This window comes from Coffea arabica, chromosome 10e (assembly GCF_036785885.1).
Source record: "Coffea arabica cultivar ET-39 chromosome 10e, Coffea Arabica ET-39 HiFi, whole genome shotgun sequence".
NCBI lineage: Eukaryota > Viridiplantae > Streptophyta > Magnoliopsida > Gentianales > Rubiaceae > Coffea > Coffea arabica.
Genome location: NC_092328.1, coordinates 46220872 through 46248558, shown reverse-complemented (window position 1 = coordinate 46248558; position 27687 = coordinate 46220872). Strand labels below are relative to the sequence as shown.

The following is a 27687-nucleotide window of genomic DNA, read 5'->3' as shown; positions in this document are numbered from 1 at the left end:
CTCCAAAGAGTAATGTACATATGTAGCAACACAACTCTTTAACTACAAAGTCTGAACTTTTTTAATGTCTCTCCAAAAGAGTAAATGCCATGCCTGTGCATTGAAATTTTCCTAGTAAAGGTACAAGGTAAACAGTACCATAATAGAACTATAAAACATCCATAAAGGTATGCTTGCACTCCCAACATTTCCACATCATCACATCAAAGCTGAGCCATCTGATATCTCTCTCTCTCTCTCTCTCTCATATGCACTGTTACTGATAGAACTTGACAAAATCTGTGTGGAAGAGGATTTGTTTGCCTTTATGCTGATGCAAAAAGGTTCAAGGACATCAGTTTATTATATAATTCTTGAAAGAAACCAATGGTATTTCAACACTGCTGCCATGATAGAGATATCATTCCAGAAGTTCTTTTGTAAATGCAGTACTAATCCAGAACAAGCTGTAAAAGAATACTAGAGAGTACAACAACTTTCTCATCATGCCAAACAGAGAGATTACCATCCTTCTATATCTGAGTGCTTCTTTATTCCCTGTCATCTTTGCTTTGAACCAAGAAGGTCTCTCTCTCTTGTCATGGCTTGCAACCTTCAACTCTTCCTCTTCTGCCAATTTCTTCTCTTCTTGGGATGTAACTCATCAAAATCCATGCAAATGGGATTACATCAAATGCACTAGCGGTGGTTTTGTTTCAGAAATCACTATCACTTCGATCAATCTTCCCACTTCACTTCCTAGTGAAGTCCTCTCATTCAACTTTCTTACTGTCCTTGTACTCACAAATGGAAACCTGACAGGAGAAATCCCACCAGCCATTGGAAATATGTCGTCTCTGGCCACAGTAGACCTCAGTTTTAATGCTCTAACAGGGATGATACCACCTGAAATAGGAAAGTTACCGAATTTGCGGGTACTGTCATTGAATTCGAATTCGTTGCATGGTGGAATACCTGAAGAAATAGGAAACTGCTCACAACTGAGGCAGCTTGAACTTTTTGACAACCAGTTTTCTGGAAAACTTCCCGTGGAAATCAGCCACCTAAATGCTCTGGAAATCTTTCGTATTGGTGGCAATATTGGAATTCATGGAGAAATTCCAGTGGAAATATCAAAGTGCGTAAACTTAACTATTTTGGGTCTTGCAGATACTGGGATATCAGGTCAGATTCCGCATAGTATTGGAGAACTGAAGAATCTCAAGACTCTTTCAGTATATACAGCAAATCTGACTGGTGAGATCCCACCAGAAATTGGTAATTGCTCAGCATTGGAAAATCTTTTTATCTATGAAAATCAAATTTCTGGAGGACTACCAGTTGGGATGGGAATGCTTAAGAATCTAAAAAGGTTGTTGGTGTGGCAGAACAACCTGAGAGGTTCCATTCCAGAAGATCTAGGAAACTGTTCAAGCTTGACTGTGATCGACTTGTCTTTGAATTTTCTGAGTGGAGAGGTACCTTCTTCCCTTGAAACTTTGATCACACTGGAGGAGCTCCTCTTGTCTGATAATTCTATTTCTGGTGGAATTCCAGAGTACATTGGCAACTTTTCTAGCTTGACGCAACTTGAAGTGGATAACAACAATTTTTCTGGCGAGATTCCAAGAACTATTGGGAACTTAATGGAGCTTAATTTGTTCTTTGCCTGGCAGAATCAGCTGAATGGAAGCATACCAGCCGAATTAGCCAATTGCCAGAAGCTTCAAAGCTTGGACCTTTCTCACAACTACCTCACTGGATCAGTTCCAAAGAATCTGTATAATCTGAGGAACTTGTCTAAGCTGCTGCTGCTTTCCAATCTGCTTTCTGGAGGACTTCCACCAGACATTGGCAATTGTACCAGCCTAAACCGATTGAGATTAGGATCAAACATGTTTGATGGTCAAATTCCTTCAGAAATTGGGCTCTTACAAAATTTGGGCTTCCTCGAGTTGGCAGAAAATCAATTTACTGGAGCTATTCCTTTTGAAATTGGAAATTGCATGCAGCTGGAAATGATCGATCTCCATGAGAATAAGCTTGAAGGCACAGTTCCTCTATCTTTTGTCTCACTATCTCAACTGAATGTGTTGGATCTTTCAATGAATAGAATTTCAGGCAACATCCCCGAAAGTATAGGCAAGCTCACATCATTAAATAAACTTTTACTGAATGGAAATAACATCAACGGTTTGATACCTAAGTCATTAGGCCTCTGTAAGGACTTACAGTTGCTGGATGTAAGCAGAAATAGTATCAGTGGTTTAATCCCAGATGAGATTGGTCAACTGCAAGGGTTAGATATCCTATTGAACTTAAGCTGGAATTTCTTGATAGGGCCCATCCCAGAAAGCTTTTCAAATTTTTCAAAGCTAGCAAACATGGACCTTTCCCACAACATGTTGACAGGAAGCTTGAGAGCACTTGGTAACCTTGACAATCTTGTTTCCTTGAATGTTTCCTACAACAATTTTTCAGGTGTACTTCCCAATACGAAACTCTTTCATGATCTCCCAAATGCTTCTTTTGCTGGTAACCAAGAGCTCTGCATTAACAGAGACCGATGTTACTTCAGTGGAAACCAGAACAGGAAGTCCATCAGGAACCTCACTATCTTAGTTGTTCTCAGTGTTGTTGTGACTATTATAATCTTCACAGTTGGAGCAATCTTCTACATTAGAGGTCATGATGAGATATGCAGAAAGAGTGATGAAGAGACTGGACTCCAGTGGGATTTCACGCCATTCCAGAAGCTGAACTTCTCTGTCAATGATATTTTAGGAAAGCTTACTGAATCTAACATTGTTGGGAAGGGTGGCTCAGGTGTTGTTTATCGAGTGGAGATCCCAGTACGGCAGTTTATTGCCGTAAAAAAACTTTGGCCCAAGAAGATTGGAGAAATTCCGCAGAGGGACTTGTTTTCTGCAGAAGTTAGAGCACTGGGATCAATCAGGCACAAAAATATAGTGAGACTTCTGGGCTGCTGTAACAATGGAAAAACTAGATTGCTATTGTTTGATTACATCAGTAATGGGAGTTTGGCAAAAGTTCTTCATGGTAAGATGATATACTTGGATTGGGATGCAAGGTATAAAATCATACTTGGAGCAGCTGATGGTTTGGCTTATCTGCACCATGACTGTATCCCTCCAATTGTTCACCGCGATATCAAGGCCAACAATATTTTGGTTGGTCCACAGTATGAAGCTTTCCTCGCAGATTTTGGACTGGCAAAGCTTGTAGATTCAGCAGATTATTCGAGAGCTTCAAACATTGTGGCGGGTTCCTATGGCTATATTGCTCCTGGTAAGTAAATAAGCTTCACATATTCAAGTTCTAGTTGACATATTTTCTTCTAAATTTCGACAATAAATTTGAGCATAATCAAGACACTCCACGACCATTTTACATTCTATACATCAAACTGGTTCCTCAATTCATCAAATACACAAAATGATGCTTCTTAATTTTCTCATTAAGAAACTTCTCAGGACAGTTTCTTTGTTTCCGACAAGAAGGTAAAAGTTTCTTCTCAAAAGATACTCAGACGTATCCACATTTGTCGATAACCACTAAGTCAGACTTATCTCGAGTTGTTCATAGATGAAGTTCAAGATTTGATATTATATTATTATCATAACTTTGTGCTTGGTGACTAACTTTATTATGTCCCACCTTGCAGAATATGGATACAGTATGAGAATCACAGGGAAGAGTGATGTATACAGCTATGGCATTGTGCTTCTTGAAGTCCTAACAGGGATGGAACCAAATGATCCCAGGATTCCAAATGGTGCCCACATTGTCACTTGGGTTCAACGGGAGATGCGAATAAAGCACAGAGAATTTACGTCAATTCTTGATCAACAGCTACTTCTACTGTCTGGAACACAAACACAAGAAATGCTTCAAGTGCTTGGGGTGGCTCTACTCTGTGTGAACCCCAGTCCTGATGATAGACCAACAATGAAAGATGTTACGGCAATGCTCAGAGAAATCAGGCATGAGAATGAGGATTTTGAGAAGCCAAATTCTCTGCAGAAAGCAATGGTTTCCAACACCAAAGCAGCGGTTCATTGTTCTAGTTTCTCAAGATCTTCTGAACCCCTAATTAGATCCCCCTCCCAGCGGTCAGAATAGTTAGATCTCATTCATTGTCGGGATTTTTTTTTTTTTTTTGGTCCTTTGATTCTTTCCAAGTTACTAATAAACTGTATAGGTAGATAAAAAAATTTTTCTTGTCAGATTAACACTCCATTTCGTCATTGTATTATGATTTCAGAGTTTCCACCTCCTAATAACTTGATTAAGATTTAATTTGTTTAGGAAGGGAGGATTCAAATCCCATGATCTGATTCCAAGGAGCTGTAACTTGATTGAAGCACTTTACAAAACCATTCCCTTTCTGCCCGAGCACAAATTCCCTCCACCTCCAGAGAGGTGCAAGAACCAATCAACCTTCATGTTCATTTTCTTTTCATTTGAACTCAGACTCCATGGTCAGACAGTACTGATGATTTGATAGTGGACAATATAAGGTATAACCTACTCTCCCTATATCTGGATCTTTTTCCCTCCTCCAATATGTCTCTCCTCTATCAGTTTCTAGGACGGTGATTTAAACAATTTCAAATTCAATCAAGGGCTAAGCAAGCATATCTCTGTCATTGGTGAATTTACATCAATTATTCAAAACCAGAAGGCTAAGATAATGAAATAATATCCATACAATGATTCAGAATAAAGGAAGTCGCTATCAGCAGCTACAAACATCTTTCAAGCCTGCATTAAGTTAAACATGCATACTTTACAATGGGTCCCAGAAATGGAGAAGTAGCTATCAATCCCATGGGTTGTTTTGGGGAAGAGCTGGGATAGACACGAAAGGGACGAAATCTTGGTTGGCCGGAAGCAAATGGAGCTTATAATTAGTAGGAACCAAATGGACCATCACACCTTACCAATTCCTCCAACATTGCTTTCACTAAAGATAAAGGGAGATACAGTTTCATCTTCTGAAAGATGCGTTGCTTTTCGGCATGTGATGGCAAAACTTCTCAGTCCCACTGGTAGGTCACAGTAAGCTATCAAGCTTCAATGGCTAAGGATGCATAACATCTGATGTTTAGGTTGATAAGCACTTCCCTGCAAGGAGAATAAAGAGCCCACGTACAACATAGCAGAGTCATACAAATGTGGTTTTCTCACACTCACTCTTCACTGCATCGGATGATTTGACTGTCAAAACCACAAACTAAGGTACTTTTAAAAGGGTACATCAGAAATCAATTTTACAAATATATGCTAAAGTATGAAGTCCTCCATCAACACTATCAACTACTTAAAAAGTCTCTCTGCACCCAAAAAAAAAAAAATTACACAGTGATGGAGACAAAAGGGTCCTAATAGTGTGAACAGATCCCTTATAGCATCGCTTGCATGTGACTCTCAGCTGGCAGACGAAGGCAAAGAAAAGGACAGTTAATTGATAGCTCACACGTAAAGAAAAAGAATTTAGAAAGAGACTTCAAAATTAAATGCCTAACGTGTTCCATTGATGACAATCCATCTATGAGCATATAAAATTCAGCAAAACGCCTAGTAAAGTTTGATATTTGACAGATCTTAAGAATCAATAAACAACCAGAAACACAGAGTACATGAACACAATCTCATACAAAAAAAGATCTGTTTAGTAATGATGGAATGCGTAAAGACTTAAATTTTGAGTATTAGTTGGAGTAAAATACCAGTTTTTGTCATACAAGTTCATGGACCAAAAGATGGCGGCGAAAGATCGGAGGAGAACTAAAGAAATAGAACAAAAGAGTTTCTCCAAATGGATCTTGCTCAACTAGAAGCATATTTCATAGTTACCTTATAAAAGCTGACTCCAGCAGGAATAATCACAGCTGTGCCTTGGGATGCCACTTTATACTGCACCCAATGCTAAAGTAAAGAGGAATTTAGTATCCTACAAAATGTAAATCAATTTCTATTTCTTTTTGTTTTGTGTTTTCTCACTTAATTATACAAGTAAAATCAGACTTGAAGGAAAAAGAGTTGCAGACATTACCTTGGTTTCTGATCTGAAGACACTGGCTGACCACTAAGAACACAGTCTATTGCAAGGCTTAAGTCCCTGAACAAGTATTATAGAAGTTACTCAGCACAATTGCACATAAAGCAGCAGGTCAAGAGAAAATTGCAGAAACTCGGTATGGCACTGATAGAAGTCAAAGATTCAACCTTCCTGTGACCCGCACATCATTACTTGGCCGTGAATCATCAAACTGGCCATGGTACACTAGCTCAAAAGGCCTACGCCCGTCCTGTAATGAAGCAGGTCTAAATTAACAGTTCACATCAAATAGGTTCACACCTACAGTAAATGAGCATGTATGCCTAAACAATAGAGTGGCTGTAAAAGATATATGGCAGGTTAGTATGAAGGATACTACGAAGACCAAAGCCATAATGGGGACAAGACAATACACTTAAAGGTTCCATAATAGGACACGGGTACCTTTCTGAAAAGGAAAAACTCAGGTGTGCACACAGCTCCAAAATCTTTTGCAACATCTTGAGTCTGTAGCAAAATGTAAAGAACCACTTTAGAGATTAAGATGCCCTTCTAAATATCACATACAAAGAAAAATACTATATCCAACAGCACTACCAATCACGATTTCTATACAAAGAACTCAGCAACACAAAATTACAAAAAGTAAACTGCAGAAGTCAGGAGCATCAAAAAGTTGGGGGAAGAAATTAAAAGGTACATCTGTTCAACAATGAGACACGGATAGTTCTACTTGTTCCATAACACTTGACTTAAACAGAGATGGACCGAAGGGGAGCCAAAAGAAAGCATTGGCTATGAAAAGTTTGATAAGAAGTTCCGGGATTCCAGGGGATTCTTTTGGAGTATGAAGTTATATGTGTCCATTTTAAGTGGCAATGGAGCAAATTTTGAGCTTCCGAGACTTCCAGAAATAGGAACAATTGCATCTCAGAATTTACAGGGATGTCAGACAGAATTTCTTCAGCAGCAAAACGGTTCCTTATCTTACATTTCCAGACTGTATGGAGTGGTTTAAACACTAAGGCCGCACCAGGAATTCATTGGCAATGATACATTGTTAGAACTTGTAATACTTTCAGTGATAAGGTTGGATTCTATAAAAAAACATAGGATCAGAAGAAATGATTTTTTTTTTTTTGGTTGCTGGTTTATGGTAATTTTGACCACTGGGAATAAAATTTAGATTAAGCTACACTCAATTGCCTCCTTCCAAGTTTTATGGTTCAGAGTCAATCAGCAACATTTGATGCAGGAGACACCCCTTGCACATATTCCATTATTAAACTTTCCATCTGGTTATGCCCACATGTCAGCGCAATGCTCCTTCTAACCTTCTTTGCTGAAGGCTGCCAAGGTATAAATGTAAGTGATTGATTTTCTGTTATTAAGGCTTCTCATGGCCATCCTTCAGTCCTCAGCTTATGTAAATTGTTTCGTTCCCCTCCGAGAAACCAACCCCAGAAAACCTTTTCAAACCAAGATAAATATACACACACAATGGCAAAGCAACGAACTTTGACTGCTAATGAGTTGTCGGAGATGGAAAAGATATTTATCACAGAGGCAACTCACATTTTATGCATTACCGCATGAGATAGAGATTGGAATTTAGAATTCTTAGTCTTGATCTAATTCTATGAGTGAGAGAGAGAGCTTCGAGTTTATAATTCTTAAGAATTACTGTTGTAATGTGTCATTTCTGTTTATTAACATACATCTGCTATCAGTTCTGTTAACCTCAGACTATATGGCTCGTAATATTTCTTTACCAGCACAAGCACAATAAGGGGAATTGGTATGAACTCATTTATGATACACACCAACTCATAATCCAAAATCCACAGCATAATGGGCTTACAATCAAAGCAAGTGAATATAAAAGGCTAATACCCACTAAATATAAGAGAAAGGCTATGGAATGTCACATTATCATAAAACAGTTTTCCATGACAGCCACAATCCTAAATGAGCCAGTCTTCTTCCAAAGCTGCTAACAAGAAGCAAAAAGTACTTTACCAACCGAAATAAAAATTATGGGCAGACACTTGTATTACTTCTTTTTAACAAGTTTTCTCTAAAATCAATTGGGTACTTCCACAAGAGATGTAGACCAGTGAGATGGTTTCGTAGTTTCAGCAATAATAAAATGCCTTGGGAATCTTTGTCCCCAATCAAAAATGACTCTTACTCATTCAACAGCAGGTTTATTTAAACAAGAAGAGATTGATTTAAAGATGACTGCCTAGCACAGTGATTTTACAGCAAAGAAGCACCAAGCATTGATAGGAGAAACTACAGGCTACCAAATTATCATTCCTAAGTTTTGGCTGAAAGAATTTGGTTTTATCCCCATTAACACCTGTCTGCACGAGTAAATATTGGGTGGTCCCAGTGCACCAGGTCACACAACATTACCAATCATCTTACCAAGCAATTGAGGTAGGCCATATGTGTATTAGGCTCATATCAATTTGATTCCTAAGGAATATTAGTTTGGCACAGTCAACTCAAGAACTTAGTCTGTTGGATACAAATTTAAAAGGCATCAGAACAATAACTATATAGTTACTGCTTCCTTGAGGAGCAAACGAGGAAACCACAACCTCAACAAATCATGTATTGAAATTCAACTCATATAAACAACCTAATTCAGCCACCAAAATAAAATATAGAACATTGTTCACGCTTTTCTGTTTTAAAGTTTTTGACTGAGGTTCAAAGAATTCTTTACCTGTAGAACTCTTACTTTGAATCAGAAAAACAGTAAACAGACATACCAAGGTTACTTACCGAAATATTGATATTTTTATTGGAAATTAGAGAAATAATGTTGGTTTTATTGTTGTTCCCAAAAGGAAATCGATGTCTTAAAATTGATTTCTCAGAAATAGACTTTAAAGGGTTCTTCTTTTTTCTCATCTTTTCTTTTTTCCCCCAAACTTTATCCACTCCTCCTCTACTCTTCTCCAGATCTTCTAACCAAACAATCCATCCAGTCTTGATGCACACCCACCCAACATTAGTAGTAAAAGTCGTAGTTTTGCAATCATCAACTTCTCACTGCTCTCCATTCTGATTCTTACCCTGCACTTTCTTCTCTTTGGTATAATTCTTTTTAGTTCTAATAGGTTTTGTTCTTACTCATGCTGATGACGAGGAAGGCTAGATTTTTTTTTTCAATGCCACTGTATTTTGGACTCAAAGCCCATGAGGACAGCCTGATGGCCCCAACCCACAGCACTAACATATTCTGCCTGAATCTACTTTACCATCTTTGTGATTGCAATTTTCAGGCTGTCGGGACTTGGTTTACACAAAAATGAAAAAGGCACCACTATGGGTGTAGTTCTAATATTGATGGTGGTTGGAGAGGGAATTATTGGGAGTGAAAGGTGCTGAAGGAGGCTCCACACAAGGTCTGCTTTTGAGGCTGCTCTGCTACTTTATTTTTCCTTCTCGTACAAGTATAGAGAATTGATGAAGAAGGATAGGCAGGAGAAGGAGAAGAGGAAGAGAGGGAGAAAGGGGAGAAGAGTGGAGGGAGTTTGGGAAAAAAAGATGTCACTAAGAGAAGAAGAAGAAGAAGAAAGAAGAATCACTTCAGAGTGATTTCCGAGGAACTGATTTTCCTATTTTCAGAATGCTAATAAAACAAACAACCTTTTTTTTTAATTTGCAATAAAAATATCAATAATTGAATATATGACCGATACAAGTAAACATAGCAATCCAACTAGTTCCTGAGTCTGAAATTACATACTGCCATGAATTAATCAGGACATGGTTTGTCAACCAGTGTTTTGATTCAGAAAAATTTCCTGAGACCCCGGTGTCAACACAAGGTAATAAGTGGCAGCGTCTCTCGAGTCTAACACCATACGAATAAGCAGTCTAGTTTTGATCATCTCTTTTTTGGTTTAATAGAGTTCTTTTCTTACTTTTATCATGGCGTTCAAGATAATAGTCAAATTTTATTAATCAAACATACATTGAAAATTCTATTAAATATCCAACAGAGCTATTTGATGATATTCATATAGAAACTTAAACTAGACACGGCCAAATGTCAACTGTCAGCAATTCACTAAGTGACAACTACAGGAAAGCAGATTACTAATTGAATCAAAAGGATTCAAGATGGGAACAAATAAGCCACTTAGAAAGGGCAATGATAGACTTGCGAAAGCTAACCTCATCATACAGATATGGGAAAGGATATTTAAATAGCTTTGCTTCTTCTCCCATAAATTCAGGTCCATCCTTCAAGGAATAGATCAGAGTAATACATGTAATGTGGAGGCTTTATAATTTCATAAAGCAGGAGGATAAGTTCATCCAAACCTGCGGATGAGTAACTGTAGAATTTGATGATATCGCTACTACTGCAAGCCCTTTCTGCATCAGAAACAAAAAAAAAATAGTTGCTATTAACTCTTAATGTACAGTTCTAGCAATTTGAGAAGTGATTCGAATGCAAGAACACAAGACAGACAGTTACCTTCCTACCTTCATGTAGAAATTCGAGAGCTTTACAATATCCTTTTTCAAGTGTTTAACAAAGGGGCAGTGATTGCAAATGAACATAACCTGCAGAAACACATTTTAAGAGATGAAGTGATGTCAGAGAGAGAGAAAGAGAGAGAGATTTGTTAGGTTATGATTAAGCAGCAAGTTTGCCCGATTCTGATAGGTGTGTGTTTTGTAAATTGAAGAGGAGAGCATACAGCATCTGTTTTTTCATTGTGCACTCACAAGGGCAGTTTGGAAGAAAGTGCAGGTGATGTGTCTGACATATAGACGTAAGTATACTTGGGAGGAGGAATTAGCATGGATTGCAGCTCACTGGACTTCTAAATCCTTTGCGCACCAACTCAAGAGACTCTGCCTAGCTGCTACAATATTCCATATATGGAGGCTGAGAAACACGGTGATCTTTCAGGCAGGACATGCTTCAACTGTTGGGTTGTTGAAGGAAATTATTGAAGCTGTGAGATATGTAACCAGTTCATGGTCAGGATATCCTAGAACTCAAGAAAACTGGACACTATTACTAGAATGGGGAGTAGAATGGAAATGCCTTGTATAGTGAGATAGGAGATACATATGATTGTATATTCAAGTGTACAAATTCAATTCCTTGATCAATGAGAAAATTTATTTTGCACAAAAAAAAAAGTTTGGCAGATTCCTAGTAGTTTGGAGTTCTTTTGAAAGCTTGCATATCTTTTTTTTGAGAGAATTGCATATTTTAGTCCCCAAGGTCTTTGCTTTGTTTCACTTTAGTCTTTTACATTCAACTTGACACAATTTAGGCCTTATATTTTGCATATGTCTAATATTAGTCCCACATTTCAACTTTGAAGCAACTGCTTCATTACATTTCTGTAATTTGCAAAATTTGTTGCATAGATAAATATAGGATACAGCATGCCCTCATGTATTATAGTCATACTCTGTATTGCCCCATATTTTCAATGGTGCTGAATTGCCCACTTATGTTATCAACTACCACAAAATTGGCATTGCGTTAAGGGGTGGACATAATTGCCCTCAAGAAGATTTTCTAATTACCAACCCCCAAAAATTTCCTTACCCAAACCTCTGCCAACTTCTCTAAAACGCCTACAAACAACTGTAAATCCACCCATTTAGCACCCCTACCCTCAAACCACAAGCATCACGTTCAACCCAACCCAAACCACCATATGAGTGTCTTCCTTTCTCTTCGCAGCTAAATTGATTCCTGCTCTTCTTATTTATATCCTTTTTCAAGTAGTGAGAGCAAATAGAAATTGTAACAGTGGTTAAAAGTAGAGGATATAAAGGACTGGGCATTTGGTTTGGCATAGTGCTATGCTTGTGAAAAGGCTGGAGGAGAGTGGGTTGGAATTGAGGTTGGACTGACGAGGCTAAGGATCAGGAAAGAAGGTCAGTGGTGACACTCCGGTGCCAATGAAGAAAATGGGTACCAGCACCTCCAATATCATTGCTGATCCTTCAAACCCCTCGAAGCAAACAACGGTTGCAGTAGTTTCTGATCAACAAAGTTCAGTACTGAAATGGCACTTCTTAGAGAATTGACAACATCGACTTCACAAATTTTATCTCTTAAAAACCACCAATCTAGATAAAGACACAAAAAGAACTCCTTCCCAGATCCTAGGTTCCATGTTATCACAGCCACCTGAAAATTCTATTTCGTATGATATGCACCACTCTGGTGGAAGCAATAAGCTCCATTAACAAGAAAGCATGTCTTAAAAAGAGGGGGAGAACTCTTTTTTGACCATCAGGTCAGTTAATAGCATCTTGCAAAAGACTTAGTGCCCCACCTCAAAGAGTTACTTTTTCCGAGACCTTTCTTTGTGCAACAGAGTCATCAGTTTAATAAATTAGGAAGATTAAACAAGGAAATTCTTGAATGGTTCAAATAATTCTTAAATTTACAACCAGACTCTCTGTCGACTACGGTAAATATATTAATATGGTTAAGGCATTAAACATCAGTTACCGTGCATCACAATACCAGATGGAGAATCAATAGTTCCTTTCAAAAATTAATAAGGACGGCTAACTAAATACGAGATAATCTTATTAAGCATTATAGGCACACCAATTTCCGAACTCTTAATCCCAACTTCTAAAATTCTTAGAGTTCTAACTTAAATATCTGAGATTTACTTATTAGGCATTAAATCACCTGAATACTTTTTGATTAAGAACCATATAGACCACTTAGCAACAAAATTCTTTATTCTTCTTCACTCTAGGTCCTACCTTTGTTATAATCTTAGTCAGCAACTGTATTTTAAAAAAAAATTATCAAGGGAAAACATGAGGTTTATATATCTTGGTATTCATGTCAAAGCCTAGGTCACCAAAAAGTTGAATTAATCACCAATAAATTACAAAGATTTTCAATTTTATGACAACAAGTCAACAATCTCATTAAATCTAAGAAAAATAAAAAATACTAGCACATATAGTTCCCCAGAACCAAGTAAACCAACTAAACATTGAAACTCTTATTCGCTAGGAAATTCAAACTTTTGATGCATAATTTAACTGCTCATGCATACATGATCAAGCAAGTTATTTATGTTTCCCTTACCAATCACTTTCACCATAAAATATGTTCCTAAGCATGTCACCATGTTTCACAAGGTTTTCCTGCATGTAGGCTGGTCCTCAAAGATGATAAAATAGCATAATTCTATCCTTTCTTCATTTTTTTTTTTTACCTCATGATGCCATTTCAAAGATTGCTTGGGTTATTTACCACAACATTGCAATTTTTATTCCAAATTTTTTTAAAAAAATATTGATGCTTTTGTTCCTCTTCCTAAAACGGGGAAGTCAATTTTGTGAGTTGATTCCACAGAAATCAACTTCTAGTATCTGTTCTTCTTCCCAAACTTCCAGTCCATTTCTCTCTTCTCCACTCCTTCCTCTCCTTGTCTGCCTATCCCTTCTCCTCTTCTCCACTCACCCAATAAAAATTTCAAAAACCTAACACACATCAAACCCTTAAAAATCGATTCCTAACAAGTGCTCATTCAGCAATAGATATCTCAACTCACTGAACTGCAACACTTGCACCCACACATGCATGTACGTATTCTTTACTCGAATTCACTTCCCATATCCAATCTTAGTTTGGATCTGGAAATTGTTCATTACACCTGAAGCAGATATAAGGTGAAGACAACTAACTAAATCATCTTTTCTTTTGTTGTCAAAGCTAGCTTAATTTGCATTTTCAATTGTTTGGAAAACCACTATTCCTAATATCTTTGTTCTGGCAATTCTGAGATTAACCATGGGAAATGGGTCAGTCCTTTTATACTATTTATTGGTTCTTATAGAGAGATGTCTAGACCAGACAGGCGATTTTCCTGTGTTCCATGGCATTTGCACCTCATATCCGTGCAGCAGCTAGCAAATCCGAATTTGATGAAGAGAAAATAAACATTGATGTTGATTTTGACAATATCGACTTTCTTATTTTCAGAAAAGAAATAAGCATGTCAATATTTCTTTATGTTGTATTAAAAAGTGCAATACCATAGGAAATAACCCAGATTTCTCAGAATAGCAAATTACTCTAATAAATAAACAGTCACACTATCCTACTCCATGCATATGTTGGCAACCACGATTTCAAAGAAATTGCAACACTCACATCCTTCAGCGCATTGACAAAAAGCAGTCATATGAACATATTTTAGACCATTCTACGGAATGAACCCTTAGTGGGGATGGCCTAGCTCTTACCAATAAAGCAGGATACGGTTCAAAGTCCTCCAATTTCCACATTTTACCCGTAAGCGGCTCCGGAAGCTGCATCCAGCATCCTCAGAGTCATATATAAAAAGGAAAAAAATTGAAATTCAACAATATGCTCAAACGCAAGCATGAAAACTTATGCTCAAAATTTCTGAATTCTATCCTTAAATTCCTTTGAAGTGGAGTAGCTAATGAAAATCATTACCACGCTAGCTTTGACTCAATTGAATGCGTAAACAAGCATTACATCTCAATTTTTTTTTCTTGCTGCATATAAGACATAAAATTTGAAAAATATGAAGCAGTATCAACAAGAACCCAGAAGAATATAGATTACATACTACTAGAAAATTGAAAATAAAATCAAACCGGACCTCAAAATGGGGTGCTCTGAAACCAAGAGAGACGCCTTTGGACTCGGCTCTAGCTGCTCTAATCACTAGTTTTCTTGCTGGGAAATTAAAGCTTTTCTGCAAGGAATCAAACCCCATTTTCGAGAAGGACACAAAAGAGAAAAGGTTAGGCTTGATTATCGGCGGCTGCCGGCGGCAGAGTAGTCGAGGCGGGGCGGTGATGAAAGATTGAGTGGCAGTTACAATACCCGGCATGGCTAACTGTTTTTTCTGGTTCACTGATAAAGTTCCCTTTTTATATTATGCAGCAGTAGAAAATTAGAGAATGGGCTTAGATGGGTTTGGGCCAATGTCCATTAAAGCCCCAAAGGAGAGAAAATCTGAAATTGGACAAAGATGCAAAAATTTTAAAGTGGGCACGGTCGGGTACTCGGTACCCGACCCTAACATAATTTGGCTGACTCGATTCTAACATATCAGATCAGTCATTTGCAACCCCCTAACATAATTTGGCTGACTCGATTCTAACATATCAGATCAGTCATTTTGCAACCCTAACCTGCTTCTAATGTCTCCAGATACTCGCTACTAGAGTACTTAAAAAAAAGGGGCGGGTCATAGGGTGCCCTCCTCTAAAAAAAAAGAACTATTTTCAAATAAAAAACTATTTTTCAATTAATATCAACCTATTTTCCAATATAAAAAAAAATCTGCTTTTCAATTAATATTGATAAAGATATTATAATCACAATCCATACATCAATATTCTAAATCACAATCCATACATCAATATTCTAACACATTTCATTCAACAATCAAACCAATCTAAAAAATTTATATTAAAATTAAGGATAACAATAGAACGGGTTGGGGCAGACGATCCACCCTATTGTTCCTTCCCCCGCCTTCGCCCTATTGTCAAATAACTCCTCCATCCCTCGCCCCATTCCAATCCCAGCCCCCCGCCCCGCGCCTTGTCAAATTAAGCTTCAAGTTCTTTTATTTTTCCCCCCCTCAATTAAGAGCTAAATAAGTAATTACTGCAACTTAGAATTACTTTTACGCACACACAGCATGGTCATGTAAACGATCGGGGTGGTCGGCTACGTCATGTACGTTTGACATCATTGCGTGCAATAAGAAAATGAAAGATAATGAAAGTTATTTCATATTTGTATCGTCTACTCCGCTACAAGGAGAAGGAGAAAGATAATGAAAAGCCAAAGAACCAAAAATAATGCAACTTTCTTCGATATTGTTAGAGAGATGGAAAGAGAAAAGAATGAGATTACGAAAAATTTTATTTAAAACAAAAAAACTTTTTCTCGATTTTTTCCCACGTATGAGAGATGGAAAGAGAGAAACTAAACATGAGCCATTTTGTATTGATCAAATATCTCTACTTCTGAATCCTTGTTCTCTCTTCTTTCTCTGTATTTCATTCTCTTTAGAAAAGTTTCCTAACCAAACCTTTTTTCAACTCTCCCGTGGGAAAGAGGGATCAGATTTTTTCTGATATTTCCCTATGGAAGGAGGCTTCACTCTAGTTTCTTTTCATTCGTGCTAATAAAAGTCTCTCTTACAATTTTTTAATGTGAGTTTTTTTTTTTTTCTCATAGGTTGTTGTCTATTGAGAGTTTTCTTCTTTTTTAAACTTTTCCAGTGAGAGTTTTCTTCTCTCTTAAGGATTCCTAATATGGGTTTTAGGTAGTTTTTTCATTTTTCTTTATTAGATCTGAGTTTTTTTAGGTCTACCCAACAAATGTCACCATAATATCTGAATTGAACTTGAAGCAGTCACCATAATATTTGAAATTAAATTAGATAATTAGCAAATCTAGTAATTAGAAGTATGCACAGATGTTCATGGGGTAAAAATTATTTTATCTCATTTTTTAAAATATTTTTTAGACATTTACAATGTAATTTTTATCTATTCGTCAAATCTGTAGTATCCATTTTTCATATTTATTTCTTGATATCTATGCATGTTTGATGACGTAACTTCTACCATTAATGTAGATTTTAATAAAATTATGATGTTTTCTAAAAAAAAAAAGGAAGAAGTATCTCTATTTCTTTTCATTTTTATCTAACTCAAACTTTGAAATGATTGAAAGCGTAAGCGAAATAAAAGAGAGAAAAAAAATTATAACACAGTTGACAAATCTGCTTTAGTTACGTGACAGGCTTACGTGTGTCGCACGTCTTACAAGTTATAGCGCTTTAAATTTGAGAAACAAATAAAAGCAGGAAGATGATGCTGTAATCTTGGGAAAATTTGTCCAATCTTCCCCTAACATCATATATCACAATCTCTCAAGTCTCAGCAATAAGAAAAGCAAAAGGTTAGCAGAGTCACGTCAAGGATAAGAATGTATGGTTATTTGTCAAGATGCCAGCCACTGATTGCTAATTAAATTTCTTGATTACGTAATAACTCTTTTTTTAAAAATTGTCAAATCATGTTATGATTGATAAAGTTTTTATCTTTCCAATGAGAAACAAGCATATCCCTGCCGTCTCCAGAGAGGTTCATAATTTATCACAATAGTTGTTGGAATGGTAATTTCTTGACGGTATAGTTGTAAGCACTCTTAATGATTAACATACGAATTAGTCCAACCAACTCAAAACTTTGTATTAAAAATTTCTGTATCATATGTTCATCAAGGAAATATTATGATGTAACACCCTATTATCGTACAAGTAACATATTAAGCTACCACTAACTCCTTCGTATAGAACTCGATAAATTACTCTTTTTTTTCAAAAAAAAAAAAAAAAGAACTCGATAAATTACAACATTAATTCGAAGAAAAATGAAAAAGAAGCCAATTGGTTGAACCTGAGTATCATCAATTGGTCACACAGGATTAAGAAATTGGAAGACAGTGTCAATTTCTTTTCTTTTTTTGGTATTAATCAAGTAAACTGATAAATACTACTAATTGCCTATCTAAAGGCGAGAAAAGCAGCAAAAGATGTTTCTTGGAGAACGGCCTGGACCACGCCTTTTTGGGAAATATATTGTATATTCAACAATTATTTTGTCATTTGTGCTTTTAGTACCTTTTGTGATCTAGACCTAGAAATCTAATGACTCTTATAATAATGGGATTATCTGACCAAAACTTAAGATAATGTTTCCATAGATTCCTAATCCTTGGTGGCTGGAAATGGTTTTGCTAAGTGTATTATGACCGAGGATATGGTTTCTTCTTTTTTTGTTTTTTTACATAAGAAAAAGGTTGGGTGGGTTCGCATCCAATTATGACCACGAGTCAGAGTATGTCTCCAAACCATAGGTCGTTTATAGATATTCTGACTGGAAATGGTTTTGCTATATGCATTAGGACTGAGGATGTGGTTTTTTCTTTTTTTTTTTATGTGGGAAAAAGTTTGGATGGATTCAACTCCGATAATTGCCATAAGTCAGAGCATGTTTCCAGTACCATAGATCGCTTATAGAGATTCTAACTAGAAATGGTTTTGCTAAGTGTATTAGGACTAAGAATGTAGGTTTTTTTTATGTAGGAAAAAGTTTGGATGGATTCGACTCCGGTCATTGTCACGAGTCAGGACATATATTTTTGGGACTATCGATGGTTGTAGAGATTCTTATAGATCATCCATCAATATAGTTTTCACATTGGCACATTAACAATAGGATTCAAACATACGATTTTTGTGAGAAAATGTTTCATTCTTGCCAATTGAACCAAGTTGTGTTGTCTAATGAGGACGTGGTTGTATACCCTATAAAACTCTTTGTGTGATCAACATTCATTATATGAATCAAAGGAAAACTAAACTAGGTGTTATTTGACATCTGACATTCACTTTCGTTTCATTAGAAGAATTATCAACTGATTTCATCTTCACACGCTGTTAACTTCAATAATAAGATACATATCTCACATACAAATTATGGATACAAAGAATGTTGAACATACTAGTCCATCATGATGCCCAATGGAACCTTAGAGGGCACAAAAAGAAGAGGAATGGAGTGTTCTATTTGAGGGTAATATATCACTAGCTTATCCCAAGAATTACATCAACAGCATATAATGTATGTAGAATCAAAATATCATTCTACTAATATAATAGTCAATTATGCAGCTCATGAACCTAAAGCGACCTCACTTGGCACAAAGTCTATGTATGTGAATATGAATCTAAAGCTTGGCAGTGGTGGGCGTATAAATGTTACATGTCTCAACCATAAGCGGCGCAAACAATATGAAGAGTTTGTCAGCTAAGTGCCCTAGCTACCTCTATTAGTTCAAGATAAGTGAAATTAATTCGATAAAAATACGGGTAAATTATACATAATTCCTCTGTGATTTTTTATATTTTTAGATGGTTCCTCTAAGATTTTAAAATGTCCCTACGGTTGAATTGAATGCACTCGAAAAATACGTGTGATGGAAATATAACATCTATTTAACACTTTATGATTTGCATAAATATCTACTTTAGCCCCATTTAGTTTTTGTATTTGTCTATATAATCTCTTATTGTTTTCAAGTAAGGTGGTCAAGCCGTTACTCAATTTAGTGATTAAATAAGAGCAATATTAATATTTAAACTAAGACGTTAAGGAGTCTACTTTCCGTCAAATTTTCACTTTACATGAAACCATAAGGGGTAATGTGAACATTTAGTTACATTAGAGAGGTCATGTGACGACATGTAAATCCACGGCGGATATGTGTAATATACCCAAAAATAATAATGGTAAGTTTGTTCCTTTGTATGAGAAATTATGTGTTTTAATCAGACAAAAATCCAACAATTATAAATACCTTGGCTTACAACCGAAAAAAGTAATGATAATAGCTCTTCAATTGTTTAAGAGACAACCTTTTTAAAGCTAGCCATAAATGCATTTATTAGTCATTGGACAATATCCTCTAGCATTATTACGAGAAAATTTTTAGTTCAATTTGGCACTTTTGCTGTGCAATACGTGCAAGTAACAACAATTCTATTATTAGTTAGCTTCAAATTAATACTCTGTTGTCTAACCAAAGATACCACACATTATCAGTAAATTGGAGTCTATGGCGGGCTAAAACTCCCACATAACTATATGAAAATGTTCTCTCTAATTTTAGGATACATTTTCCAACTCTGGGTTGATAGTTTCAGAGAGTGATGTTCTTTTGTAGCCTATCCAACAAGTGATGATTGATATACCAAAGTGCTATACATTGGAGACATCCCACACGATAGATTTTATTCACATGTAAGAGGGTTATTCCGATTGCATTTCCTAGAGAGTTTTAACGGGAAAAAAATTACTGTAATATTTTTTAGAATGTGATGTATGTGAAGTAAAATGTATTAAAAAAATCGTGTAAAAGAACAAATTACAAAAAGTGAAAAAAAAAATATCTAAAAAGCAGCGATTCGAACAAGACCTAAATTTCCAAATCACTATCTTAGGCTTTAAATCAAGCGCCTGACCATAAGTATATACCATGCCGTCTGGATTAGCAAGAATCCAACAGCTACAGGACCAAGTCATTTCGTCCAAAATGAGACTTAGATATTATCCATTAGTTACAAGATATTATTCATTAGATCGCAGGTCAAAAAACCAATAAATATACCGATTGGACAGTTGAGATGTTTCCAACCTAATAAGCTTCATCATATCACAGCTTCATTTGGTAGAAATAATCAGAGTAATTATTAAAGATTATTAGGATGAGTGGAAGTGATTACTCTAAGGTCAAAAATGCAAAGGGTCGCAATCATATTATGTCTGCAAGATTAAAAAGAATTACAAATGGCCCATTTAAAAAAAACATTGGAATAAGTGAAGAGCTCAAACTTCAAGAACTTGGAAGAATACAGAACTTCAAAACACCAGTGCAAATTGCAAGGCCTCAAAGACAGCCAATGAACAACAGTTTACAATTAACATGTATATTTGCTAGGGAGTCAACTGTGGTATGATTTTCTTTGAATATGAAAATCAACTCAGGAGCTATATACATATAAATAGAATCTTTGATCAACAAGAAAGAATCAAGAAGCCAAAAGGGTCATCAGGGAGATGAAGAGAAGAAGAGAGTTAGAGATGGGGTCAGAGATAAGGTCTGCCATTGATGAGCTATCCATGGTGGTTCTCAAAGTCAAACCTGCTGGTGGTCCTGAGCAACATAGTACTTGTGCCTATATCCCCACAAAGCCTTTTCTCTCAGTCTGCAACTTACTTCTTCAAGTTCTTGGTTTGTCTCTCCTTTACTTCTCAAGTGATCACGGACCCTTCATCAACATGAATATGCTGGAATTTTAACTGTAGTTTCGTGAAATTGTTCTTACCTCTATAGCTCCTTTTTTTCAATTCTATTTCCTTATTCATTCGTATTCTTAGATGATTTTGTTGTGAACATGGTTTTGATTTTGTGGTGATGTTTCCACCCCTTTTTTGTAGATAAGATAGGGCCAACAATGGCTGTTTTGAGACAGGATGTACATCAGAACATCCAGGTAAATGATTGACATCCACTGTAGGTAGATGCATGGTTCATTATAAAGATTGATTCTTTTTTTTTTTGTCAAAAAACTCCATAAGTGCAAGGTCGAGCTAACTACCAGCTTATTTGTCATTTTCATGTTACGTGCAAGACACACGCCTTGGCCTCTCCTAGTTTTAAGAGGCAGGACCCTATCTGAAGAAAAAGCCAAGCACGAATCTTGACTTTTGTGCATGATTATGTCTCAAGGATGGATTTTGACATTTTTTTTCTTTTTTTGGTTATTTCTTGCACTGATAAGGTGCAAATTGGTATTTTAGATTGGCTCTTCAGCCAATCTATACGTTTAAAAAAATAAAATAAATTGAATACCTTATCATGCCATTTCTAACATTCTGTAGGTCCATCTCCAGTAAATAACCAGAAAGTTTCCTACTTTTGGTTAAGCTGCTGATTTTTCAATTTTTATGAGCCGCAGAGATTGGAGAAGTTCTATGAGTCCGAGCCTTCTGTGTATTCAAATGTGGTGGAGATATTGAGTAAAGAGGCCAAAGAAGGCAAGGCCAAAAAGGGTCCCAGCTGCAGCAAAGCCTTTGTTTGGTTGACCCGGTGAGGTTCTTGGCATGTTCTAGTCTTCTATTACTGTGCTTCATTAGACAAGTAAAGAACTACTATAACAGTATGTACCACCAAAACATTGGGTGTGCATCAAATTCGAAATCGGTAATTCAGAACTTTGAATTCAGAATTTTTCGAAAGTTTGGTATTAGAGAGAATCCGACCGAATTTGATTTCGAATTCACCAATTTTAAATTCGAATTCGTACCGAATTCAAGTCGAAATTCTGTAAATTCCGATTTCACTGAATTTGGGAATTTTGATATATTATTATATAATATAAATTTTATATAATATTATAATATATAAATTTTATATTACATATATAAAATATATATATATTAAAAACGAATTTGAAATCAAAATCGGAAATTCCGATTTGAAAAATCCCATTACCGAATTCGAATCAAATTTGAAATATACGAATTCGGAAAACCCGAATTCAATTCCGATTTCCGATTTACCGATTTCGAAAATTCTGAATTCAATTCGAATTCGATTGATAAATCGGAATTTTTCAATTTTGCACATCCCTACCAAAACATATCATGGAATATAACGTTCAAATTTACCTTGTGCAGATCCTTAGATTTTACTGTAACTTTGCTGCAATTGTTGGTGGAGGATTTTGGTAGGGATATGGAGCAAGTAGTGGATGAAGCATATAATATCACTCTGAAGCCATGGCATGGATGGATTTCCTCAGCTGCATACAAAGTAACTACCATAATATGGATTTAAATCTATCGCTTAGTGTTCTGATGAATGATTACTTATTATACTATAACTTTCAACCTAAGATTTTGCATTTAATCCATGCATGACCATGGGGAACACAGATGAGAGGAGTAATCTGTTCAAGCTGTTGTACCATTTTAAGTTTTGAAAACTTAAATATTCAGCTAATTTAGCTGGATAATATGAGCTTTAAACATCCTGCAGACTGATTGCAGAATTTCTTGGTGTGTCTCTGCAGGTAGCACTTAAACTAGTGCCTGACACCAAAGATTTTATCACAATTCTCATGGCGGAAGATGAAAATCGGGACATGCTTAAAGAAGAAACACGTACCTTGATTTCATTATTTCTTCCAGTTTTAGAAGGAATACGTACCATTCTGGTGAGCCATTACAAGTAGCACGTTATCTGTTTGATCGCTTATATAACTTCAGCTGATCAGAACAACAACTTGATCAGCAGTAATGTTTAATTTTTTTCCCCTCTCGCAGAAAACATTCGGATTGGATAGGTTAAAGTGTACCTGAAGCAAAGCATGAGGAAATGGAAACTATTGTACAGGGTGTTCTGTTCTGTGACTTCATTTTGCTCTTCAATGTACATATGTAGCTTACTTCTGTAACTTCTTCTGTAAAATTGAGTCCATAATCAGGCTATGCCCTGTGTGGCTGACATGCGTGAATTAATCAGGTTCTCCAGTTTGTTGAGAAATGAATGTAATTTCAAGTTGATTAGATTAACAGGACTTTGTGTCTTTGGGACACATCAATGTTTTGCCAAGAGTAATGAAACCGATTGCTGCAATTGGACCTCTGATTCATCCCCAGTTTCTGTCAGCAACTCAGCACTTTCTCCTATAAGCCTAATTTCCTGAATAGCTGTCTTATTTCAGGAAATTCAGGAAATGAGATGGACTACTTTTCTTGACTCTATATTATTTTACTAAAGAGGAACAGAGATGAAAGGTCACTGGTTTTTTCCAATCTTTTGATCACTTATCAAAACCAGATTTAGAAAGTATAATAGAATACAGAGACAAAAGGAGAATCATAGTTTTCCCAAATCTTGAAAATTCACATTCTGGAAACTGTGGATAGTTTAAGTCAACTTTTCAAAATCAGTACAAGTATTCGGAAGAGCAAAAGACTGAAGCTAATGGCCAACAGGGCGGGGAGTGGAAATCATAGACAGCTCTAAAGAATACATTTGTCCTTCCCGAGTCATGTATGGAACTGTAGGACTCTAGGGGAAACTAATAAGGATTTTCAGTAGAACTGACCAATTCAGCCATTCTTTGACATGGTTTTCTTTTGATTTTTCACAGATGTAGCTCTTCCATATTTGTCTGTTTGCTGGAACTTGTTTAAAACATCTGCTAGGATGTAGATGGAACAACCTTGATATTATCAAACAAACCTGTTTTGTCTATGCCTGAATTGACTCCATTTGGGTGAGAAGAGCCACTAGGAGGAGCATGCAGTGCGATAAGAGCTGCAACCAATCCAGCATTACCAGATATGCTTGGCTCTGTGAACCAGTTTTTACTTCTCTTATCTTCAAAAATATCATTTATGTCCGGCCCTGCAACCATGGCCCCATGGAGAATATTTGGATTTGCTTCTTTTCTGTTAAGCCAGTATTCTCCATCTCTACAAGTGTGCCGATTGTTATCCCAAGGGATGGATGCACCCCGATGATGAACTTGAGTTGGATACTGATCACCATATCCTACCATGTAGCTTATTTTCATGGGATTATCTCCCAATATGTAATTAACCTGAAAAGATGAGAAAACCAGTGAAATAAAAAATCAAATAATTGTAGGCACGTCTCAAATAGTATAACTTCAATTTGTGGCATATACTGATCAAATCCACTCTGATCAATGGGCAGTTTTAAGTTACAGGTTTTTGAAAATCTTGAGTAATGTCATATGAAATGCTCACTTGTGACCAGGAAAAATCCCTTAATGTTTCCAGAGAAAAGACAGCAGCACCACAGCTGGTACGAGTTCTATGCAACAGACTAAGATAGTCACCGTACAATTTTGTAAGGAAAGATGCTGTTGCAGCATGCTGAAGGGGTCCACTAGTATCTGGTTTTAAGAGGATCAATCCACCTGATCATCGAATATCCTTCTGTTAGTGCAAATAAAAAGAAGAGGAGATAAGAATTGGCAAAGACATTCACCTTCTGTCTTGGGAAACTTCAAAGTGGAAGTGTAAGAGCACATGAGCAAGTCAGTCCTGTTTGTTGTTGATGCAAATGTGGTTTCATATGGATAACCGAGATCCAGGAAAAATCTAAGTCGTGTTAACAAAATCTGCAGAACACCAAATAATTTATCAGAAGATGAAATGAAAAGACTAGCACATGCTCCCACTCAGTAGATTAATGGTTGAGTACCGCGTTAGCAGCAAGCTTGTTATTCCAAGAGAAAACTTCCTTATCAGATAATAATTCTTCCTCCTCAGCTGTAGCAAAATTATCATTTGCATAGTCAAGGTAACTGCTATTACCAGTAGCAAAGAACAACCAAGTTGCTCCCCAAACCATTTCGTCTCTGTAACTTGTTGAATTATAAAAATTCTTTGCTTGTCCACCACAATCATCCATTGATGTGTATGTCCCTGGTTTTAGCGAAGGGTCTACATTTCTAGCTAAATTAAATAGTTCCTCTGCTGCTTGTACTAATTTACCAGAATAGTCTTTCTGATCTTTGAATACTAATGCTGCAGCTGACATGCCTGCAACTGTTTCCCCTGCAAGGTCTAAGGCAGTTGCATCACAAACTGAAACAGGTCTTGGATAGCTCATATCTTCTGGCCTTTGCCAACAGCTAATATCATTTTCCCGAGAATTTTCTCCACTGGGGTCATTCCCAGGGCTGCCAACCTAAATCAAACAGAATAAGAAAACTTTTCGAGACTGCAAAATAATGAATTCTAGGGAGGATAACTGAAGAGATATTAAATCCTTAGCCTACCTGAGAATACAGGATAGCTGAATTAGTTGTATTTTTAGGAATAAATAGCTTAAGCAAGTAGTCACTTCCCCATTTGATGATATCCTTGACATGATCAAGTTCCTTAATATCAGCATACTTATCATGATACTCAAGTACAGACCAACTCAATAGAGTAACTGTATAAGCAGTAGGAAAGCTGAATTTCATATTGTTGCCTGAATCATAGAAACCTCCAACTAGATCAGCTTGTGTAGTTGCCATGTTCCCATCACCTAAGCCAGAATCTCCGCGGAAAGTTATAGCACTGTCATTAGGGTAATGCCCCGCTACAAAAAAGATTTCCAGGCATGATCATGACAACTGGTTACCGCAATAATCTGATACCGAAAACTCTAAAGTAATCAGTTTCTATAAGAATGATATTATGATATCTTACATTTTTGTGCATCAAAGAAAAGGAGAGCTTGATTCAAGGCAAGTGTAAGGTCCTTGGAGGGCTCATGATGGTGCTTTCTCCGTGGCAGAATACTTAGTAGCAGAATCAGTATCAAGAAGGTAATAGTTATGGAGGCTGCAAAAACCAGAAAACGGTAGAAATGCTTCTTATCCCCGATTGTAAGATTGAAACTGATTGATCTTGAGTATCTAGGAGGGATTGAATCCCAAGCATTGGAAGATTGAGGGAGGACATTGAAGTCGAGTTCAATGGAGTTCCAACGACTAGAGGAAGGGAGGAGCCGGCCAGCCCCTGGTACAGTATGAACAAACCTGACAGGAGTTGGAATTCTGTCAAGTTCTGAATAGCCTATAGAGTTTCTGGATCCTTGCATTCTTGGCTAATGAGGTTCTTTCCAATACTAAACTACAAGATTAATTAGCAAAACAAAACATTCATTCAATATGTGTGTGGAGACATTCCCAATGCATGATTTTCTTCTCCAAGCATAGTAACCATCTATTTCAAGTTTTCATAATATTAGTTATGTCTGGACTCAATAAAGGCAATTATTTACGGCAAATTTAAGGGCAAAAGGTTGTTTGTTACATTTGTCAACACACTAGGTATTAGGGATAATACGTTCGTGGTCCATCGTTCATCAACCTTTAATGGCTTTTGTGAATATTAAATGAGAGGACACGTGTCACCCTAATATATGGTGTAACAAAGAATGTAACACTAAAGATGTGATAAATAATTTATAGCTAAATTTAACACACTTTGTTTTGCGTTGGTTCATGGTCGCGGGAAAAGGGGTGTAGTCGGGAAATTTACTGCCAAAAAATCTGTAATTTGCAAGTTGTGAAAACTTTTCAGATCATGTACACATTTTTTTTTTTTTTTTTTTTTTGCATATATCCAAGAATTTCCTTCAAAATATGGAGGGTTATGGAAAAGTACTAACCTTCTCCAACAGATCAAGTCTGGTCCAGTTTATCATGTCCATTTTGCTTTAAGAGTTTACATGTTTTAATCCCATTGGCTGAAATTTTTGCAAAATTGCTTCAACCCTGAGTCTAATTGCTGTCAACTGTCAACCAGATTTCCTTGCACTTTGCTTGATTTTAAACCAATATTTTTATGCAAAACCTTATTAACGATGAATTATTTCAAACAAAAACTATGAATATTTGTTTTTCATGGAAAATGGTCCAAATTAGAAGGGAAAAACAAAGGAAAAAAATTACCATGCTTAACTATCATGATGACCATTTCAATGATGAATTTGCTCTTACGTTCGTTTTGTGTAAGAGGAAGAACAATTCTGGACTCGGGACGGCCAATTTACAGCCCAAACTGGATCGTGGCTTATGAAACTCGATCAGTCAGTACTCTAGTCGGCCCACGCTAGCCAGGCTGCGTTTGGCCCGCCAATCCATCTCTCTAGTGTTACACTTGGAAGAGAAAAGGATCTCATTCTGATAATTTTTGTGTAATTGTGCTTCAACACCAACATTTTGTAAGTAAATAAGATGTCTTGACATTAATGCCACAAAACTTTTATTGAGTCACATTTAATCCCCAAGAAGATGTTGCAAGATATAGATTGGAGCTAAAATATCTCTAGTGCAACATGTGAAGATACTAATCCTTCAACCTGTTGCTTGACAAATCTTGGTGAAATCTGTTGCACCTTAATCTCAAGTGATTCTAGTTTAAACTCT

The 27687-nt window shown here is 36.5% G+C and overlaps 4 protein-coding genes across 9 annotated transcripts; 2 read left to right on the top strand and 2 right to left on the bottom strand.

The window, feature by feature from the left end:
• Window positions 1-102: 102 nt before the first annotated feature.
• Window positions 103-4636, top strand: LOC113711767 (uncharacterized). The gene is made up of 3 exons (XM_027234962.2): window positions 103-3288; window positions 3665-4112; window positions 4309-4636. The coding sequence occupies exons 1-3, from the start codon at window positions 486-488 to the stop codon at window positions 4502-4504; spliced, it is 3447 nt and encodes a 1148-aa protein (XP_027090763.2). The 5' UTR covers window positions 103-485; the 3' UTR covers window positions 4505-4636.
• Window positions 4616-14994, bottom strand: LOC113711768 (uncharacterized). 6 transcript variants are annotated; one of them, XR_003453156.2, is made up of 10 exons: window positions 14728-14994; window positions 14342-14407; window positions 10574-10654; window positions 10409-10462; window positions 10259-10327; window positions 6509-6571; window positions 6232-6314; window positions 6059-6124; window positions 5860-5956; window positions 4616-5434 (listed from the first exon to the last, which is right to left on the bottom strand). XR_003453156.2 is itself a non-coding variant. In XM_027234963.2 (10 exons), exons 1-9 carry the CDS (start codon window positions 14959-14961, stop codon window positions 5889-5891), a joined length of 759 nt encoding a protein of 252 aa, XP_027090764.1. In that variant the 5' UTR covers window positions 14962-14994; the 3' UTR covers window positions 4616-5434; window positions 5860-5888. The 6 variants fall into 6 exon arrangements, 5 of the variants coding, with proteins under 5 accessions (XP_027090764.1, XP_027090765.1, XP_027090767.1 ...); XM_027234963.2 differs by having other exon boundaries at window positions 5860-5931; XM_027234964.2 differs by having other exon boundaries at window positions 4616-5220; window positions 5860-5931.
• Window positions 14995-20533: 5539 nt separating this feature from the next.
• On the top strand, window positions 20534-23382 carry LOC113711739 (glycolipid transfer protein 3-like). The gene is made up of 6 exons (XM_027234931.2): window positions 20534-20951; window positions 21158-21213; window positions 21679-21809; window positions 22400-22535; window positions 22795-22938; window positions 23048-23382. The coding sequence occupies exons 1-6, from the start codon at window positions 20777-20779 to the stop codon at window positions 23081-23083; spliced, it is 678 nt and encodes a 225-aa protein (XP_027090732.1). The 5' UTR covers window positions 20534-20776; the 3' UTR covers window positions 23084-23382.
• A 232-nt stretch (window positions 23383-23614) lies between these two features.
• On the bottom strand, window positions 23615-26425 carry LOC113711568 (endoglucanase 9-like). Its single transcript, XM_027234726.2, has 6 exons — window positions 25961-26425; window positions 25543-25850; window positions 24963-25451; window positions 24747-24879; window positions 24503-24675; window positions 23615-24333 (listed from the first exon to the last, which is right to left on the bottom strand). The coding sequence occupies exons 1-6, from the start codon at window positions 26352-26354 to the stop codon at window positions 23932-23934; spliced, it is 1899 nt and encodes a 632-aa protein (XP_027090527.2). The 5' UTR covers window positions 26355-26425; the 3' UTR covers window positions 23615-23931.
• Between the last annotated feature and the right edge of the window lie 1262 nt (window positions 26426-27687).

Coding starts and splice junctions, on each gene's coding strand:
- LOC113711739 (XM_027234931.2), top strand. CDS start 20,777: ATGAAGAGAAGAAGAGAGTTAGAGATGGGGTCAGAGATAAGGTCTGCC. Junction 20,952..21,157: donor CTTACTTCTTCAAGTTCTTG/GTTTGTCTCTCC, acceptor CCTTTTTTGTAG/ATAAGATAGGGCCAACAATG. Junction 22,939..23,047: donor AAGGAATACGTACCATTCTG/GTGAGCCATTAC, acceptor CCCCTCTCGCAG/AAAACATTCGGATTGGATAG.
- LOC113711568 (XM_027234726.2), bottom strand. CDS start 26,354: ATGCAAGGATCCAGAAACTCTATAGGCTATTCAGAACTTGACAGAATT. Junction 25,452..25,542: donor CAGCTATCCTGTATTCTCAG/GTAGGCTAAGGA, acceptor TGTTTGATTTAG/GTTGGCAGCCCTGGGAATGA. Junction 24,676..24,746: donor GAAGTTTCCCAAGACAGAAG/GTGAATGTCTTT, acceptor TTCGATGATCAG/GTGGATTGATCCTCTTAAAA.
- LOC113711767 (XM_027234962.2), top strand. CDS start 486: ATGCCAAACAGAGAGATTACCATCCTTCTATATCTGAGTGCTTCTTTA. Junction 3,289..3,664: donor CTATGGCTATATTGCTCCTG/GTAAGTAAATAA, acceptor CCCACCTTGCAG/AATATGGATACAGTATGAGA. Junction 4,113..4,308: donor ATTAGATCCCCCTCCCAGCG/GTCAGAATAGTT, acceptor TAATTTGTTTAG/GAAGGGAGGATTCAAATCCC.
- LOC113711768 (XM_027234963.2), bottom strand. CDS start 14,961: ATGCCGGGTATTGTAACTGCCACTCAATCTTTCATCACCGCCCCGCCT. Junction 14,408..14,727: donor TCAGAGCACCCCATTTTGAG/GTCCGGTTTGAT, acceptor TGCTGGATGCAG/CTTCCGGAGCCGCTTACGGG. Junction 6,125..6,231: donor GATGTGCGGGTCACAGGAAG/GTTGAATCTTTG, acceptor ATACTTGTTCAG/GGACTTAAGCCTTGCAATAG.